This window comes from Coturnix japonica, chromosome 1 (genome assembly GCF_054131305.1).
Source record: "Coturnix japonica strain WE chromosome 1, WE-NBRP24, whole genome shotgun sequence".
NCBI classification, from domain to species: Eukaryota; Metazoa; Chordata; class Aves; order Galliformes; family Phasianidae; genus Coturnix; species Coturnix japonica.
The window spans coordinates 128,311,260-128,330,075 of record NC_140663.1 but is presented as its reverse complement, the minus strand read 5'-3'; the positions used below and the strand labels follow the sequence as shown (position 1 = coordinate 128,330,075).

Below are 18,816 nucleotides of genomic sequence, written 5' to 3'. Positions count from 1 at the left end.
CCTTGGACATCCGGGATACTTAGCTCACACAGAGGTGATTTATATCTTGACTGTAGTTGACCTTCACAGTCAGGGCTGGATCCAGCCACCTAAGCAAGGATCCAGCCAAGCCCATTCAAAAAGACACAGACCATTTTTCTCAAAACCTCTGTTCAGTGGAATGAAATGATGATCAGCCTGTCACTCTTTTTCCATGGCTGAAAGGAGTTTGTCGCACCAAATCACCATCCAAGCTTGCAGAGCAGGACACTCAAAATGTCTTCGCTGTGCTTCACCACACAAATAATTCTCATCTCCTACCTTTTACTTTGCATTCAGTGAGCAGGCAGGCACAGATGTTCCTCTGGAGGAAAAAAAACAAACAAAACAAAACTAAGAAAGGAATGAAGTTCAATATCTGCTCTAAACCAAGTTATAGGAAATATTAATTCAGCTTTGTCAAAGCCAATAGAATTAAACTGCCTTAACAAAGTAAAACCATTCACCTGCTGCACATAAAGGCGATGAAGGCCACCAGCAGAAATATTAACAACCTGGAGATCACGTTCACGTAGGCCGAAAAACGGTTGCACTTAGCCATCAGCAGCTCCTCAGCATTCTCTCTTCTTTCTCCCCTAAATAATGAGGGCAGCAGCACTCAGACTGAATGCAAGAGTGGCACGGACAGCAACACGCTTCACAATGTGATGAATGTTAGGTATCGCTCACAGTGCTGGAAAAGATACTGGTAGAGCAGACCGATAGCTGGGACTTCTTTTTAGTCTTCCTTAAAGGAGGAGTGTGGTCTCTACTTTTGATTTGAATCAGTAGGGCTACCGGTAAGTAAAAATATTCATAAATGGGGAAATGCAGAGTAATTTTTACACAGCATGGAATAACAGGAAATGGAACTGAAAAACGTGGACGCATATACAGGTGCTTCACTCTTGTTCCACATAGAAAAAGGAGTTAGAGGAAAAATGTTACAAGGAGTAGCTGAGGGAAAGGAAGCTTGCAACTCTGTAACCTGAACATGAAGACAGGACCTGGAATATCCTAAACATTTTTTTCTACTCTGGAATAAAAATCTATTGAGAAAAGAGAGATTTTCAGGCTACAGAGGTTCAAGTCAGTAATTCCCCCCACTTTGAGTTTCATTTATCCCTTACCTACCCATTCGTACACTGGTACTACAATTGGCTTCACAACATTTTCTAGCTTTTTCCTTACTATTTATACAGGCTTTTCACAATGATCTGGTTTAATTTTACCCTGTTCAGTCAGTCTGGCTCATGTTTTTATCTGAAAACCAGATCTTTTCAACTATAACATTATTAAGAGGACAGCATTCCAGATATCGCTGGCTTGCATCGATACAGGTCCAACTTACACACGTACAACCAATGCATAAGTAGCCAAAAGAAAATCACCACTCTCATTTCTCCCTGAATGTGCTCTTTCACAGATTTCTCTCTCCCCTGTGAAAAAGGTGCTTGCCTTACATTCATACTGGTTCCTTCCTTAATTTTTCCCAAGCATATTCATTTCTACCCCATTATTCATTGAGATCCTGTTTTCTAATGCGTCTCCTCCTTGTCCTATGAGAAGACAAAAACAATCCTATGAAATTCAAGTGCAAGCTGATCTATGAACACTTGCTTGAGCACCTGAGATGCCTTGAGCACCAGCCAACCCTCAGCTGTCTCCAAATAAACTGATTTTTCAAAGATGAACGCATGCAGCCCCTCCTGGATGATATTATAACCAGCTTTCAAATATTTCTAATTGGATTGTCGAGCATTAATCCTGCAAGTTCTCCTTCCATGTTAACCACTTCATTAATGACAGCTCTCTTGGTTCATCTAATATCAACAGTGAGATGCCGGTCACCAGAGAAGGGCAATAACCTACTCAAAGGGCCCACATTTGGCACATCGTTCAGTTTTAGGAGGCACAGATCTGCATCTACCTGCCTGAGACAGGAGAGCCACAAACACAGCCCACAAACAGAACTCCAAAATTAGGAGCAAAGTCTGAGACTCAAGCAATGGTACCCTGTGTTTTTTAATTACTCACACGGCACGTGTTCTGGATAACAAGTTTTCTTGTAGATGGAGCAGCCTATGGTCACATGCACTCCCTCTTGGCACTTCATGATGTGTTTTGTAAAGATGTATTTCACGAGCTGCTAAACAAACTGAAAAACAAAATAAGCAGCAGTGAATTTTACCTGAGCTTTTCATTTCATCCCACTGAAAACAGTTGCATTATCTGAATAATCGCTGAAAGTGAAATCTGTAATGCATATCCAGAATAAATTAAAGCTGGAAGCAAGTGAAACAAGAGTAGAATTGACTATTCACAGCAACACGGTCCTCAAGTCATAACACGCTTCAGTGGAAGACTTTTGGTGATGCCAGTCTGAGAGCTGAGGAGAACACAAGGCAGATTAAATACAATAGAAATGGTGAGACTCCATTTGTAACATACAATTATTTCATATTCAGCCACACGATGAGTTTAAATTATCCACATCAGAGGAATTCAGGATTTCAAGTCTTTGTAATGGAACAGAAATCTTTACTCCCAGTTCGACAGGAAGGAAGGACGATAATGAATATGTACTACAGAAGAAGATTAAAGAAAAGTACCAATGCTGTGACTGACCATTTTCTACGCACTTACAATAAGTAAGCTCAACGTTTTCATCAGGAAGGCTTTTTATAGTGTAAAGTGAAAATGGGAATGCAGAATGATTACAGCTAGAAAAAAAAAGCTAAAAATGGAGAGCATGCTCTGTGAGTGGCACAGAGTGGCTCACACAGGGCACTGCCTGGAGCAGAAAAGAAGATGTTGAACTTACAGTAGGATGCTTCCCAGATGCAGAGCTGATTTCAGTTGAGCACAAATGTTAGAAAGGCAAAATTAAAAGAGCTGTTTCTCATCAGAAGTCCTTCAGCTGCTGCTCATTTGGATGGGTCTGAGGTGCAGAGCCATAGATGAGAGCTGCATATCTGCCTCCCCTTAACTACTACGAATAAAGGGAGAGGCTCAGCAACCAGTAGTACAGTCCAAGGGCTCCAGACAGCAGTTTCCATTAGCCTTGTCTTACAATGTATATACAAAAATATATCTATGTTAAAGAAGTGCAGGTAATGCAGAACCCTGCTGTCTCAGAGCACTTTTATGCTGCAGTTCATGGCATGGTGGCAGCACAGAAGTGTGCCATGGTGCTCAATGTGGGGCATAAGAAGGGCATGGTCAGCAGCTGGCTGCATAGAGTGACATTTAGTTCTTTGGGCCAGGACCTACAGCAGCTGCCCTGCAGCCTTGAACACCTGCCCAGGCCACCTCCAACCCAGCAATGGCAGCAGCTCAAGCACACTATGTTCTCTGGTTAGTTCTTCATCCTTGGGGTTTGCAAGACCTGAGCAACCTGATCTGAGCCCTGGCAGGACCCTGCTTGCATCAGGGGGTTAGAATGGAGACCACCCCACATTCCCTCCAGCCCGAATCGTTTTAATCACACCACTGTCAGTAGCCCACTCTGAGTCCATACTGCTTTAGCTGATCCCTACCATCAGTGCTCACACTGAGATTATAACACGAAAGACTTCAGGCATGTTTCTCCTTGCTACATCGAATCAAATTCCATGCAGTAATATAGTCTCTGAAACGCATTAACTGTGAGAAAGCTGAGTAAATATCCACTTAAAAACAAAAAGAGAGAGAGACGGAGGAAAGAAAGCAGGGGAAAGGCCCAGCCGCACAGCCACACAAAGCCAAGTCTTGTCCGTAGGAAGCTCTGCGGCTGCCGGGGCGAAGGAGGAGCCAGCAGGAGGAGCTCCACCACCGCTAATAGTGACCCCTCAGCTCCCCGGGACGTCGCACCAAGCGAAAAATAGATAAATGAACTCAAAGAGATCACGTGAAAGTCCCGTTGAGCATCGCAGACTTCGCTCTCTTCCAGCTGACAAAGAGCTCTCCTTTACCAAACGCCATAGGAGGTTCTTTGTGCCATTCTGCTTGGATGGCTGTGAGTTTCCCTCAAGCGATGCTGCTCTGCCAAAGCTGAACGATGATTTCTTTATTCTACTCTGTAAGCTACCTTTAGGTTATACATTTTCATGGCTTCTCCTCTCACCACCTGCATCTTTCCTCACCTACTACTGCTTCCATGTGTGCTGTGCTGAATAGTTTGTTTCTATGATGCCTAGTGAGCTTTGGTGCTTCAATCTCCTCTTTACCACAGGTGATCACAGAGCCAGAGCTACAGAGCACGTTAAGTGCTGCTACATCCCAGCTATACACAGCTCTCGTTAGGACTGTGTTTGTTCCAGACATAATACAGTATTAATGGCAAGCTGGATAATGGTACTGTATAATCCAGTGTATATGACTACCCATCAAATCACACCATCTTCCTACAGTATAAATTCTCATATAAGTAAAACAAGATAAGTTTGAGCTCTGAAACAGAACAGAGCAGGCAGCTCTTTTAAGGGCACCATCCTGAGAGCACAAGAACTCTCTACCCACCCACCAGCATAAGAAACAAATCAGAGGAGGCAGGAAACTGGAGTGGCTGAGAAAGGACCTGCTGGACAACCTGAGGGAAAAGAGGGAAATGCACAGGCAGTGGAAGCAGGGATGTGTGGCTTGGGGAAAAAATAGGGATGCAATCTTGATTTGCAGAGATGAGACTGGGGAAGCCATGGCACAGAAGGAACTGAAATTGGTGAGGGGTATGGAAAATAAGAAGGAATTCACAGCTGCCCAGAGAAGCTGTGATGCCCCATCCCTGGAGGCGCTCAAGGCCAGGTTGGATGGGGCCCTGGGCAGCCTGAGCTGGTGGGGGCAGCCCTGCCCACAGCAGGTGACTGGAACCAGAAGGTCTTTAACATCCTTTCCAATCCAAACCATTCTAGGATTAGCAAGGAATTCTGTGAGCACTAGCTGTTAATCATGTTTACAAATCTAATAAATTGCACCCAATTTACCAAAGCTCTTCTGTATTTTTCTGTTTAGCATGGTACTGAGTTGTGCCATTACACTTCCAAACCTTGTTTATTCATTTACCATGTTGACGTGACTCATTTTCAATACATACAATTTTGTGGTGAAATGCTACAGCACTTTGATCGTAAAGCAGAGTTACCTCTAATCAAACTTGTCTTTTCCAAACCTTAAGTCAAGTTGTTAACTCTCCTGAGAGCTCATACAACACAAGTACATCGAACACTCTTCATGGCTTTAAGTACATAAATCCAAAGCAAATATTTTCAACTGAAGCACTTTGCTTTCTGCATGACAGTTCATGGAATAATAACAACTTGCCCTACCTACCACTATGCTAGAAGTATTTTGGAATAACACCCTGCATCATTCTCCAAAGCCTGGCAGAAGTTCCAGTTTACAGGTCTGTCAGCCATTGCATTCCAAATACACTGTCATACATTTCCTTCAGCTTCACTGTCCCCATTTTGGTCAAGAAGAGGCAGACATTGACCAGACTGACAGTCTCAGCTGTGGCAGACTGCCAGGCTCAGCCTAACAACTTCTGTCCCCCACACATGCTCTTCTTGCAGACTTTGCCTTTGCAGCGCTGCTAGAGCTCAATCCCCCAACACCCTGAAGACAGAGCTCTGTTGGATGGGGGGTTGTTTTCTCTGTTACACACAATTTTTCACTCCCATTTCAGCTTAATATTGATTTGGGCACAGTCACATTGGTTTCATAAACATACAGTCAACCTCATTTTAAAAATCTACCTTTTTTTCCAGGTAGTGAATCTGCAAATCCAAACAACCCCTTAGCAACAAGAGCTGCAGCCATGGGAGTGCAGCAAGGAGTGCTTGGTTCAAGGCAGGGTGCTCTCATGGACAAGTTGAAAAGAGCTGGGTCTGAGCAGAACAGACCCAATCAGGGCTGCCTGAGGAATGGCCTTTGCAGAGTCACCCTTGGGCTGAAGAACATACTGGCCACAAGCATGCAACCAGCACAAAGAGCATGAGTTCTGTGCAGTCAAGAGCCAGCAAAAAATGGCAGTTTCTATAAGATATGAAATGGCAATAAAAATGACAACTCTTTCATATGTATCTGTGGACCAGACATGTCATTATTCTTACTTGTTTCAAAAGCAATGAGCAATTACTTGCTCCATTCCAAGTCTGCATATACCATTTCAACACTGCCTTCCTGCAGCACTAGGAGCCATGAAATCACTTGGCCAGCTCACCTGCTTCCCATACCCCCTCCCAACCTGAACAAGTTTTGAACATCCAGGTGAACTTCAACCACATTTGGCAAAGGGACTGAGTTCTCGAATTTCATACAAATCAATGTCGGCTAGACCTGAAAAGTTCTGCCAGAGGGTGCTCTTAATGTGAAGCCAAAAGCAGATACCATGCCATTATGATCTATCATGGAGCCATTATGAACATTGCAAATATGGCAAAATGGGTGTATGAGCAGAGTAAGCTTTGCCACTGTTTTCCAACCCTACCTGAAAATCTTCTTTGTGGACAAGTTGAAGACATCCTCATCCGAGCACTAACCAAGTGCTCAGCATCTGTGCTATTGCCTGTCCTGGCGTGGTTCACATACTTGACTGGACGGAAACATGCTATGAGGATGAACAACACTAAAAGTAAGCGCTCCCACATGGAGAACACCTTGCTGCTTTTCTGCTGGCAATATTAAGTTTTCAAGTTTCTGGAAATCCACAGGCCCAACTGGAAATGAATGGAAGCAGTGAAGTAGAAACCTAATGCTTCCACATGAGAGAAAACACCAAAGCACTGGGTGCAGCTTGAGCCAGCAGCTGCTTCCCAGGTGCTCAGGACCTCAATCCCCACCTTCTTTCCACAGTGAAGTCACATAGCGTTCCACGCAGTGTCATAGACACCATCAGGGGAGGCAAAAGTCAGAGCACAAACAGCAGAAAACAGCAGAAGGAGAAGCTCAGTGGCCCAAGGACCCAACATTTCCACCTCTGTTGGGATCACACTTGTGGGTTGCACAAGGACACACTGCCATGCTGAAGGACTGTACCAGCATTTCCCCCATCAGGATTAAGAGAAAAGGGCATTATCGCTGTCCCTTTCTCACCTCAGAGCCCAGTCCTGTGTCACAGCTCCCAGTTTCCTTGCCCATGCCAGCCATAGTGCCCCTCTGCACTCTGTTTCCATTGCACAGATGCTTCTGAGCAGCCTGTCTTCAGCCTGGCAAAGGGTGTAACTGATCACTCTGAGTATCCCATAGTGGATGCTGATGAAATCTGACACTCAATGAACAGGAGGCCATTGGGAATGGTGAGAGAAGCGCACGCTTCTCCTTTCAGTCAAATGCTTCCCCAGTCACTGCAACAAAATGTTATTTCATTTTGCTTCCTAATCTGGATCATTTTAAAGACCTTCCTAATAGAATTTCAATAGGCTACAAACTGACAGAAGCAAAAATAACTGCAATACAATTTTCGCTACGCTGGAAGCTTTTGCTGCCTTCAAAGTAACAGCGAAAAGAACAACCATTTCCAGGAACAGTTTCCACTATGCTTTGTACAATGGTGTTTAGTGCTTTAGTTTAGCAGCAGTGTTCCTACAGAACTGCTTTCCCCTGTCACAGCCTGCAGCAGGCACATTATGCAGCACTGATTTGTGCAGCCATCCATGGCAGCTCCTCAGGTATGATGGACTCCAATTTGATCATCGATGAATGCGCTTTGCAGCCCTAAAACTGGGCACAGAATTATTTCCACGCACCAAGTCCTCCATCCAACCAGAAACCAAACCTGTTCCATGAGAATATCTCAATATTCTCAAATCTGTTTCTTTGTTACTTTCACAAAATAACAACACACTATCCTAAATCACTACATTATGTGACTGTTAGTCATCTGCTTTCTTCTTCTCTTCCATGAGCAGGGAAAATAACTCTTGGCACCCAGGTTGTTGCACCACATTCCCTGGCTACTCAAACATAAGGAGGTCTCAGCCCTAGGGACAGAAGTATATGGTTGAAACACTCAATTGGCTTGTTTAAATAAATCCCTAAAAACACTGTCAGAAGATGTGATCAGAAAACAAGACTACCTAGCAAGGATTAGCAATAAATGCTCAAATCTCATTTGCTTTCTGTAACCAAGAAAACAATATTTGAGGAGTCACTTAAAGCACATCTATGCTTGGCTGAAGAATGCAGCTCTTTACAAATGGAAAACACATGATGAAACCTTTAAGGAAACACAGAATCATCGAGTATTCTGAGTTTGAAAGGACCCACAAGAACCATTAAGTCCAACTCCCAGCTCCACACAGCACCACCCAAAATCCAAACACCTTGCAGTCTGGCACTCTGGGCTGTGCCCACTGCATCTCTTGCCTGTAGCCCAAGTGCAACTTGAGAGCAAACGCCAGCTGCTTCTTATTAAATGCCCTTTGGATCTCCACTCCTGTGTGGAGACAGGAGTTGGATTCGATAATCTTCTTGGGTCCCTTCCATCTTGGGAAATTCAAAGCTCATGAGCTCATGGAAAGACACCCTACCACACAACCTGGGACTCAGGGATCGCTGCAGCAGTGGGGTAATGTGAAACCCACCAGCATCATTAGGGTATGTATGACAGCTGGTAGTTTATAACGTTGGTTCTCTGGACAGCTAGTGCACATTACCAGCTTTTCATACAGCTACCTCTAAGACCTTCCCCATGGGACTGCTCCCAATCCATTCATCTCCCAGTCTGTATTGATGTATGGGATTGCCCAAACCCAGGTGTAGGACCTTGCATACTTGCCCCTTCTCCCAGTTACAGAGCATACCTTGCAGAGTAAATCCATCTCAAATTTCATCTCAGCATTTCTCCAAAGGGTAAACTCCATAATTCCATGATGGCTCAGCATCAGCTCATGCAAACACACATTTCACCTATATCTCCCATTTCATCCAACACCTCCTCCAACGATTTTAGGCCTCTCACTCCTATAATTAACAGCAGTTTCATGCTTCCTCTTTTCCCATCCGTTGCTCTATCAGATACAGCAAAAGAGTCTAAAACAAATGGGTTACACTGGGTTCTGTACCTAAATGTCTGAGCCTACCACACGCAGCAGATCCACCAGGACACAAACTAGATACCCCTTGGACAAAGAGCAGCAGATTGGAGGCATAGCCTTAAATTAGAAATGCTAACACAGCTGCAGCCATTTGCAGTGAAAAGCATCCCAAGATCTTTTTAGACCTTCCCCAGAAACCCATCACAATGTGAGCAGAAATAACTTTGTGCTGTGCTGGCAGCAGCGTATCTTTAATCTGCTTTATTTTCAATCTGCAGCTTCTGTCAGCGCAGCCTGTGATATCATCTTCAGCTCCAGGTTCAGCACTGCCTGAAGAAAGCACGGCCAATGCATTTCCCTCTGTGTTTCAAAGCACTGCTGCAGCTCTCCTCTACCACCATTAACACTGCTGCTTTATCAATCCTCACACCCTCCCAAATGCTGAATGCCTTCCACTGACATACTCCCATAGCTGTCAATGCGTACAATGCCAAACACTCCTGATCCCTCAGGGCAGGTAAGTGACAACCATGTGGTAACAGCAACACCCGCACCTGCCATAAGGAGTTCCTACCTACCAAACTTGCCAGTAGTTTTGGTGTACTACACACAGGTTCCAGGGAGCTTTCCCAATCCCAGTGAACCCACTTGCTCCCGGGTGTCACTAAATGTAATGGGTTTACACATCAAGTTGGTGGTATGAGGGCCTGAAGGGGTGATCTATGTAAGAGGGCAGGGGCCATCCATAAAGGATACATTCAATTCAAGTCAGCTCCAACTATTGGCCACCACAGGACACGAGGAGCCCATCAGCCAGGCTGGTAGCACCTGTGGCAGAATGTATTTAAGAGTACAGCAGTGACAAAAAGACTGAAGAAACAACCCTGCAAAACATACAGATCAGAGGGATGGGAAGAGGTGCTCCCAACACCAGAGTAGAGATGGGCCCCACAGGCTCTGAAGACCACCATAGCAAAACAGGCTGCCTCCCTGCAGCCCATAAAGACACCAGGGCAAACCTCCGTGCTGCAGTCCATTGGGGATCCCAAACTGAAGTAGGTAAAAGCATGATGAGAAAGGAGTGTGGGAGGAACTGCTATAGACAGATGGCAACTCCCAACTCCCTGCCCAATCTGTGCCAACTAAGGACAGTGAGGGGAATGCAGAAGAGCCAGGAGTGAAGTTGAGCCTGAGAAGAAGAGAGGGCTTGGGGGAAAAGTGTTTTCAGTTTGTTCATCTTCCTCACCACTCGTCTCTATTTTTAACTGACAATAAATTGATGTTCCTGAAGTGACTGGTAAGTGATCCCACCGTCTTTACCTCGGTCCAACAAGCTGATCCATCTTACTCTCTCCCCCATCTCCTACTGAGGAATGTAAGAGTGGCTGAGTGGGGATGTGGCAATAAAGTCAAGTCAACCCACAACAATAAAAGACACGCAAAGAGGGGATTGTGAAAGGAACAACACAGTAAGAAAAATAAATGTGGATTTCAAATTGTGGTTAAAAAACAAACAAACCAACATCCTACTTCTACAATGGTGAACCAAGGGAAGAGCAGGAAGAAATTTCTTCCAACAGAAGTTGTACAATGCTCCATTTCAAGGCTTCTTTTTATTCCCTAAGAATACCTCCTTGGTAAACAGAGCTGTAATAGATGTATTATTTCACAAACCTAAGCTCAGTTATTAACCCCTCCAAATGTCTTTTTGAAAGACGGATACTGGTGGGGTGTTGTTTTCTTTAAGCAAATGGCTCACACCCCTCTCAACAACTGTTGCTTGGTTTTGTTTTCAAGGCACTGATTTGCCAGTGTAAGAGATGATGAAAATGCCCTTAAAAGACAGTATTCCAGCTACTAAGTAGCAGAGTTATTTATATGTAAAGTAATTAAAAAAAACCCAACAGGTATTCCTTCTTAACCTCATAAACCACGCATCAGATTAAATGTAACACTTCACTGGGTAGGGGAAAAACCATGGTTTAATTACAACAATGTAGCATGAACACTTTAGTAGTCGATACCAGGGTATTATTGTGATGTCTAAACTAAACTTGACTTCTCCACAGACACTGTAAACAGACACCCTAAATGCACTAAATAATTGGCATTAAGAAAGTTTATACAAAGGCAGTCAGTTGTTTAATCTTTAAGATGCCATGACATGGTGAGACAAACACGCATACATCAATAAGTACAGAGAAATGTTATGCTACATTTTGGACAGTTTAAAACTGAAAGTGCTTCACATCTACAGGATAAGAAATGGCTTCATCTCCTCATCCCTAAATGATGAGAGCAAAGAAATAACCCTTTAATAGGTTAAATAAACAGTGCCCCTTTTATCCATGCTTATATAAAGTTTCCAACAATTCAGAAGGTCCATGGTGAAATTTACACTCTATATACAGTATAACAAATTGTAAAAGAAAAAAAGTCCAGATATTCCTTGGTTCCCAAAAGCCTGAATCTCGCTCTCTGCGCTAGAGCTAAGGACAAGAGCTACATATAATATTAGGTGGGTTTGGGGTTGGTTTTTATTTTTTTATTTTTTTAATTATTTTTATGTAAAAATTCATCATCCCAATCCACCTCAAATAAAATCAGTCCCCAAGTCCTCGTCGTATTTAACAACTGCTTGATCCCAGTGTTTAAGGCATGTTCATTAGATATCAGTATAGGGGTACTGTCAGAAAGTCTTATAATCACAGGTACTACGAGTCAGCAAATTTACACAGCAATGCTACTCTTTACAATGCGATGTAAAACAAAGTTACGTTATGATCCAAGTTGTTCCTGAGTTAAAATTTGCTAAATACTGCTAAGATTCATGTATTCTTATACTTCCTCTGGAATGTCCTTTCACATATGCTCAATCTGAGAACGGCCTTAATGCCAGAAGCAAAAGCGTTAGCAAAACTTTCATTATACCGTCGTTCTCAACCCTAAATTTAGCCAATTTGCCATGAATTTGCAGGGCTTAATATCACTTAGCTGTTAGCAGGACTATTTCCTAAAGATGAAGATCACTGTAAATGTCAGCTCATGTATTTGTGCAACTGCTAAGATCTTGCTAGGAAAAGATTTTGTTATCAAGAATTGCCAAAATCTAAAGTTCAGTGAGCGTGTGTAATTAGATACTGCAGACATTCTCAAGTGTTCTTACCTGGTCTGCTCCTTTAGAACTAAAGACATTGTTAAATCAGAGGAACACAGATGAAAATATTACAAATCTATTCGGCTTTTAAAACCAGAGAACTAGTCCAGATTAAGTACTCCTTCTCACTGAATTCTCTCTGCAGTAATGTCATCGTTAACGTTCTTTCCTATTAAAAAAAAAGGAGAAAGCCATCCACATTTCTCCACCAAGAACAGCTTTAAAAACGTTTTTTCATTAAGATTCACATTGTGCACAATAACTTTCACCACCCTAATCATTTTGGCGTTGCAGTTTATATAAACATCTGCTTACATTTAAAGAGAATTAATGGGCAGCAGAAAATCAAGATGGCAAAAGGCGCAACTCGGGTCTGTGCTATACCTGCACATCCATTGTCAAGCGAAGAAAATCTCCTGAGAAAGTTGTACCACCTACAGTTTGACTCACAGTTTGCTGTAATCAAGGGGACTCTTACAGTGGGCTTTGAATGGGCTTCGTACTTTAAGTGCTCCAAATGAAGCTCAACATTTGCGGTAATGTATCATCTCCTGCTTTAAAGAAGGGAAAGGATTGCAGTAGTTGCATCTATCAGACTAGAGAATACAAATGTTCAGGTATGTTCATATGTATTTTCCAATCTGTCCGCGATGCAAATAAATGAACTACAGTACGATGAAAAAAAATAATCATATTTCCAGATTGTTTCCATTTAACTCCTAGCAGGACAGAAAGCAGCTGTATGCTGAGAAAACAGGGTGGGAAAGGAATGACTGCTGCCACAGTTTGGGAATTCCAAACCAAGTCTTACATAGTGGTGAAAAAACAAAATTCTGACTGAAGTTTGCCCTGGCCAATGCATCATATGCGGGAGGGGTGGAGGGGAAAGTAAGCTAGAATTTAATTGTTGTGACCGTAAAAAATAAATAGCAACAATTTATTCACAAAATTCTGGATTAGATTGATTTTTTTTTGCTTTCACAAACTGTATGATCCATTAAATTACCAGCCAGCTGTATGCTTAAGCACAACAACAACAAAAAAATGTAGTACATAAACACCTAAAAATCACAGTCAAAAAAGCAGGCAAGTACATCAGTCTTCTGGTGGCCAAAGCACAACAGATTAGTCTGCCAAATAAGAGTACATGAACATAAATTGTGGGCATTAGTATCATTAAAATTTGTTTCCAGGGTCAATAGACAATTTTCTGTAGTTTAATACTGTTTCTAAACAGTTGTAAACTGTTTCAAATGCATGTGCAGACATAAATAACAGTAAAGGATTTAAATACACTGGTCAATAGGAAAAACAAGCTTTTAAATTTTCATGTGTGATGAGTGAGTAATTTGGAGCAAATCCGTAATTAGCCACAAAGAACTCTGACCTTTCTTAGCTAAGACAGTACTGCCACCATTTCTAACACTTGTGACCGTTGTAAGAACAAGAGGAAAAAAAAAACCAAAAACATATCAGCCCTGATATACCAACCACATATGCATTCAAAATTACAGATATTTACAGGAAAAATATATATATTTAATTAAAAAGCCACTGAAAAACATGGACTTTTAGTCAGATGCTGCACTTTCTGCAAAATGAGGTAACTTAGATGCAAACAAATTAAGTTTAGTAGAGTTCAGGATCCAGTCTCCACACTTAACGTACAGATTTCTTCAGTGAATGGCTTGACTGCTTCTATATGTTCAGAGCAAGAAATCACCAGATCCAGTTAAATCCTGTTTTGTAGTGCTCTTGATACAACACTGACTAATGTCAGAAGGCTTCCCAGCTCAGTTTTACAACTGGTCTTTCAATAGAAAGAAAAAGAAAATAGTTATAAATTGGTTTCATCCCAAGACGGATCATTCATGTTCTTTAGAACTTTTCTAACAAGCTTCTCCAAGTCCTTGCGAGCTCTTTGTTCCTCTTCTAACGACTTCTTCATCTTTTTGTTATCCTGTTCAACAGAGACAGAACTATTAGTTTTGAGTTGAGGTTTTTTGTTGTTTTAAGAAAAGATCTTTTCTGACCACACGCACTATCAATTACAAACTCAGAAGTAAACCTGTTATCAGCTGTTCACAAGTACAGTCTATTAATGAAGTTTAACAGGTTACAGTTACTTCACATCGTAGAACTAAAAACAGCAAATAGAGATCAAAATGTTTCCTATTTATTTGAAGGACTGGGGGGATCCTTCATAATGCCAGTAACAAATGGCCAGTAATCCTGAATTCTGCCCAAAGCTAATCAGCATCAGCAGAATATCTCCTCAATGGAGAAGGGAAACAGCAACAACAGCAGAACAAGTATTCTTCTAGGAACTTCCTGTAATTATAACTAGCTTTAAAACCCTAGAAAAGCATCTGAAAACTTAATGCACATTGGCTTCCTTCAACAAGTAAGCAAACAACTGCAAGAAGTATCTCAAAAACCATTATGTTATCTGAGAAGTGTTTTGTGACTGAAGTTTAACACACACAAAAACCAGCAACCTAAGATGATTCCAAATTTCAGTGAACACCAGTATTGAGAGTGTAGACTAATGCACTAATGGATGATAATGAAATGCCACAAATAACAAGACTGTAAGGATGTTACTAACCAAACCATAGAAGTGCTTACATTCATTAATCCAGAAGAGGCCAAGCTGATGCTGGCAACAGTGGGGAAGCAACCAGAAGATGAGACAAAGCCCTCAAGACAAAGAGTCTATGGGTGTTTAGCACAAACAGGTCTGCAATCCAGGGGTCCCACTGGACTCCCATCATTGTCATTTACAGAAATTTCTAGAAACAGACCAAGATCAATGGGTGCCTAAATTTTCTCCTCAAATCTGTTGAAAAACTCAAATTTCAACCTTTTCTTGTAGGTACAGACAATTTCACTTCAGGAATCTACTACTGAGAACAAGTGATGAATAACTAATGGAAACCACTATGAGAGGGATTCTGCTCTGTGGTTTACTCTTTGGGTCTACACCAACTAGTGCACCATGTACTCCCAGGCAGCTTTTATCTGTCAACTCTGGGGTCATTTAGGACCTTCCCAGCTCAGAGATTATTTCTGCCACTTATCCACCTGGCAATATCAGAGCAGCAGACCAAAAATGATCTTCTAAGGTAACATCCTGATATTACAAGAAAACAAAGCCAGCCTTTAATAACTCTTGGGCTTGGAAGATGTCAGATTATGAAAAGTGTATTTGAAAAGGAAAAGAAGCAGCAAGCTGTGGCTTTAAGTTCAAGAGAGGGTGACTTTTTCTATAGGATTACAAAGACATCAGCAGGGCCTCAATGAGGCAGCACTCCTACCGTTTGTACGGAAGCAGCCAGGTCACAGAAGTATTAGTTATTAATGAGTTATGAGTTATTAATACTACTTGTACTGTATTTCTAAAAAGACTGCAAAATTCACATCAAACCTAGAATACACATGTATCAGTGTACACTGAAAACAGCAAAAACATCAACTGTCTTGTTTCAAGACACAGGCACAACACCCTTAAAAATACTGAGCACATTTACAGATGGGTAAAGAATTCAGATACATGTTTAGAGCTCAAAAGTTGAAGTAATTTGAATACAAACACATTTTACTTTAACAGGGGAGATTTTATCTGGCTTCAGTTAAAATCAGTTTGCAAATTCACACATTAGAGAATGGGGATAATTCAATTCTTTTCTACCTGCATTTTGAGAACTAAGTATGTAAAGTAGCATATAAATATGGTTTAAACAGGCTTTGTCTTGTCAACAAAAGATTTTTTACAAGAACTCATTGGGATGTATAAAATATGCTTAGAATATCAGCTGCAACTTCCATACCAGCAACTGAAATGTAATATACTGCAATTTCCCACACAACAAACTAAGCCACCCCTAGGGTTAGAACTCATTAAGAAAGGTAGATGATAGGCAGAGAAAAGGATTCCAGCACCTGAAATGAGAAGTTTTCAGAACTTATTTGTAGGAGGCATTCAGGTTACTGGAAGACTAAATCAAGGCATAAGCAGATCCAACTAATTATATTACTAAAAATCAAGAGCAAATACAATTTCAGTCTTTACACACGTATTTTGCTTGCAATACACCAGAAGTGAATGTAATGCTTTAAACATTTCAAAACTTGTAACATCCAAAGTCAATGAAACATAACTAAATCTCCTCAGAGATGGGATACAACGTGCTCTTCCCAAAGGCTACTAAAGACAACCACAAAAGCTGGCGACGCTCTCTCAAATTGGTGTTGCTTCTAAAATTCAATCTCAGATATGAATTTAGTCCAAAATTGGAGTTAATTGCTATCAAAGTAAATCAACTTACAACCTGCATTTGTTTTAATAACAAGCCTTATCTTTCCATTCTCCATATTGCTATATATGTAGCAAGTTACCAACCTGTCTTAACTCCTGTACTTCATCCTTTAATGCATATACTGTGTCAACAAGGCTTCTAAAATGAAAAAAGATCATCTGTTACAATGGGTTTCATAATGATATTTTAAAATCTATTATTAGACAAAACTGTTAAATGAAATTTGTTTAACTTCAAATTCATGTTAAAAATTATCTTGTTCTAATTTATATTCTTCAACAGTAGCAAGGGCCTGCTATCAGCTTCTCTGAACACGTTACATCCCTCAAACACATACTGTCCTACAGTGCTTCCTGTTATATCTTTCTTTAATAGAAAGAGATCTGATTTCCAAAACACACCTTAACAAAAGAAAACAGAATGACACCACACGTCAACTAGAAAGACAACATCAATTTAATAATGAAATCCTAAAGCACTTGGAAAAACTATTTACAAGTGAAGTATACCATTCTCTGGCATGGGAATAAACTGAGTACCATTCACAGAGAAGTCAGACAACAAGCATTTAAATGAAGGCCTACTGCACTCACAAGGACTGGCAGCATACTCCAACATCTCCTTCTACTTATATACCATGCACAATGCAGTAAGAAATGGGAAGAGGAAGAGAAGTGCAAAGTTTACTATTTTAACCCATCATTCATTAAATGTTCTCTTACTTCTCTTCTATAACAGTCTGACCATTACTTTTAGTTTCTTCTACAATGATTTTCTCTTCTTCTGGAAGTAGGACTTGAGGAGCTGACTCCTTGCGGGAACCTGTTGTAAAAATAGATTACAAAATAAGAACCTAGCATGCAGCTTTGGGGAATTTTAAAGATCATTCATCGCATGATAAACCCGCATGACCAAGTGATATCCCTTTCCATTATCACCCCCCCTTCCCTTCATACACATAGAATACTGACGCTTTTATATTCAAAACCACAGCCTTACAACAACAAACTACAGTATAACGTTTCTATCCTGGTGATGACAACTCCTCTGCATTATTGATGGGGATACTACACATTTCAATGAATAGGGCACTCATCAACAACCAGCAATCTATACAAATTCACCATAGCTGAGTCGGAGAAAGATAATCATGCTCAAGAAGTAGCAATTTAAGCCTCAAGGACAGATTCTGATCTCACAGTGATACAAATCCAAAATGGCACAGAGACAGAAAAGTTAAAAATCCTTTCCACAGAACACCATAAACAACACAATTGCGTATGTGCACAGACACATACATGCACATACGCTTTAAGACTGTCTTCTAGTCACATATACAGCAATCATATTTAAAATAAGTTTTTAGAAATGCTTAATGGCTTAACAAATACTCAAAACATTCTAACATCTTCAGAATATTTTCTATAATCATTACAGTTTTTAATGTTAAGATAATTCATACGAATTCTAACAGCGTAGCTCGTAATGGAAGAATCTAACTGCTATGCATCCATTCACAAAATATGTATTCTAGAAACACTATTTAGACCGCAACAAATTTTTTAAAGATGGGCTGTAAATCAATTGCTGCCTAAACATTTATCCAGAATTCAAATACCACAAATAAAACATTAAAATTCTTGCGTATTTTGACCATTATACAGTGAATTGCCTACCAATTCACTGTAATGAGTTTTTACTAACAAAGAATGTCTCCATTCCAGCGCTGCTTGCACAGCTCAACAGATGCTGCAGGGTTACATGCCAGAGGGGGATGTTTCTTGACAGAACAGCAGTTTTGTGATAACAGCGCTTCTCTTTCAAAATTCATGATAAAACGTAGGACCTCAGCACACCAAGTTAAGGAAATTTAAGCTCAGGGGAAAATCCTGACTTTCTAACAGCTGCAGTCTTGTGTTCTGAACAATGAGCTTGTAGAAAACATAGTTTTGCGGTACACACTAAGCTCGTCAGACTATTTAAACACCTGTAATGCAGAAAACAGTTTCCTCAACCTGAAAGCAAAGATCAAACATATCATCAAGTACATGATGGTCAAACTTCATGGAATAGAGACAACTGTGTATCTGAGAACAGAATCTCGTCCTTGAAAGCCGTAAGTTCTTGATCTTGCAAAGTGAAAAATACTTTTGGAATTAATAACCTCCCTCATTTTGCAGGGAAGGAGCAATCTACAAAAAAAAAAGCACAGCAAATCAGGCTCATGGATATTTGTTTGCACTATCAATCTTTAGTTACAAAAAGTCACCTCATGTTTATTTTAATTAGTTGGTTACCCCTTAGCTTT

At 41.0% G+C, this 18,816-nt stretch overlaps 1 protein-coding gene and 1 long non-coding RNA gene across 17 annotated transcripts in view; both read right to left on the bottom strand.

The window, feature by feature from the left end:
* Positions 1-211: 211 nt before the first annotated feature.
* On the bottom strand, positions 212-2,176 carry LOC146762708 (uncharacterized). Its single transcript, XR_014941814.1, has 3 exons — positions 2,056-2,176; positions 486-614; positions 212-343 (listed from the first exon to the last, which is right to left on the bottom strand). It is a non-coding gene; the product is annotated as an uncharacterized LOC146762708 (long non-coding RNA).
* Positions 2,177-10,996: 8,820 nt separating this feature from the next.
* The window catches only part of ARHGEF7 (Rho guanine nucleotide exchange factor 7), a 95,498-nt gene continuing 87,678 nt past the window's right edge, over positions 10,997-18,816 (bottom strand). For 15 of the 16 annotated variants that reach the window (XM_085535289.1, XM_085535309.1, XM_085535375.1 and 12 more), the window contains 3 exons: positions 17,231-17,330; positions 16,592-16,646; positions 10,997-14,149 (listed from right to left, as the gene is read on the bottom strand). In XM_085535289.1, the coding sequence (XP_085391415.1) occupies positions 14,027-14,149; positions 16,592-16,646; positions 17,231-17,330 (278 nt within the window). In that variant the 3' untranslated portion in view covers positions 10,997-14,026. The remainder of the gene's footprint in view (positions 14,150-16,591; positions 16,647-17,230; positions 17,331-18,816) is intronic. The other variant, XM_085535398.1, reaches the window with a different exon arrangement.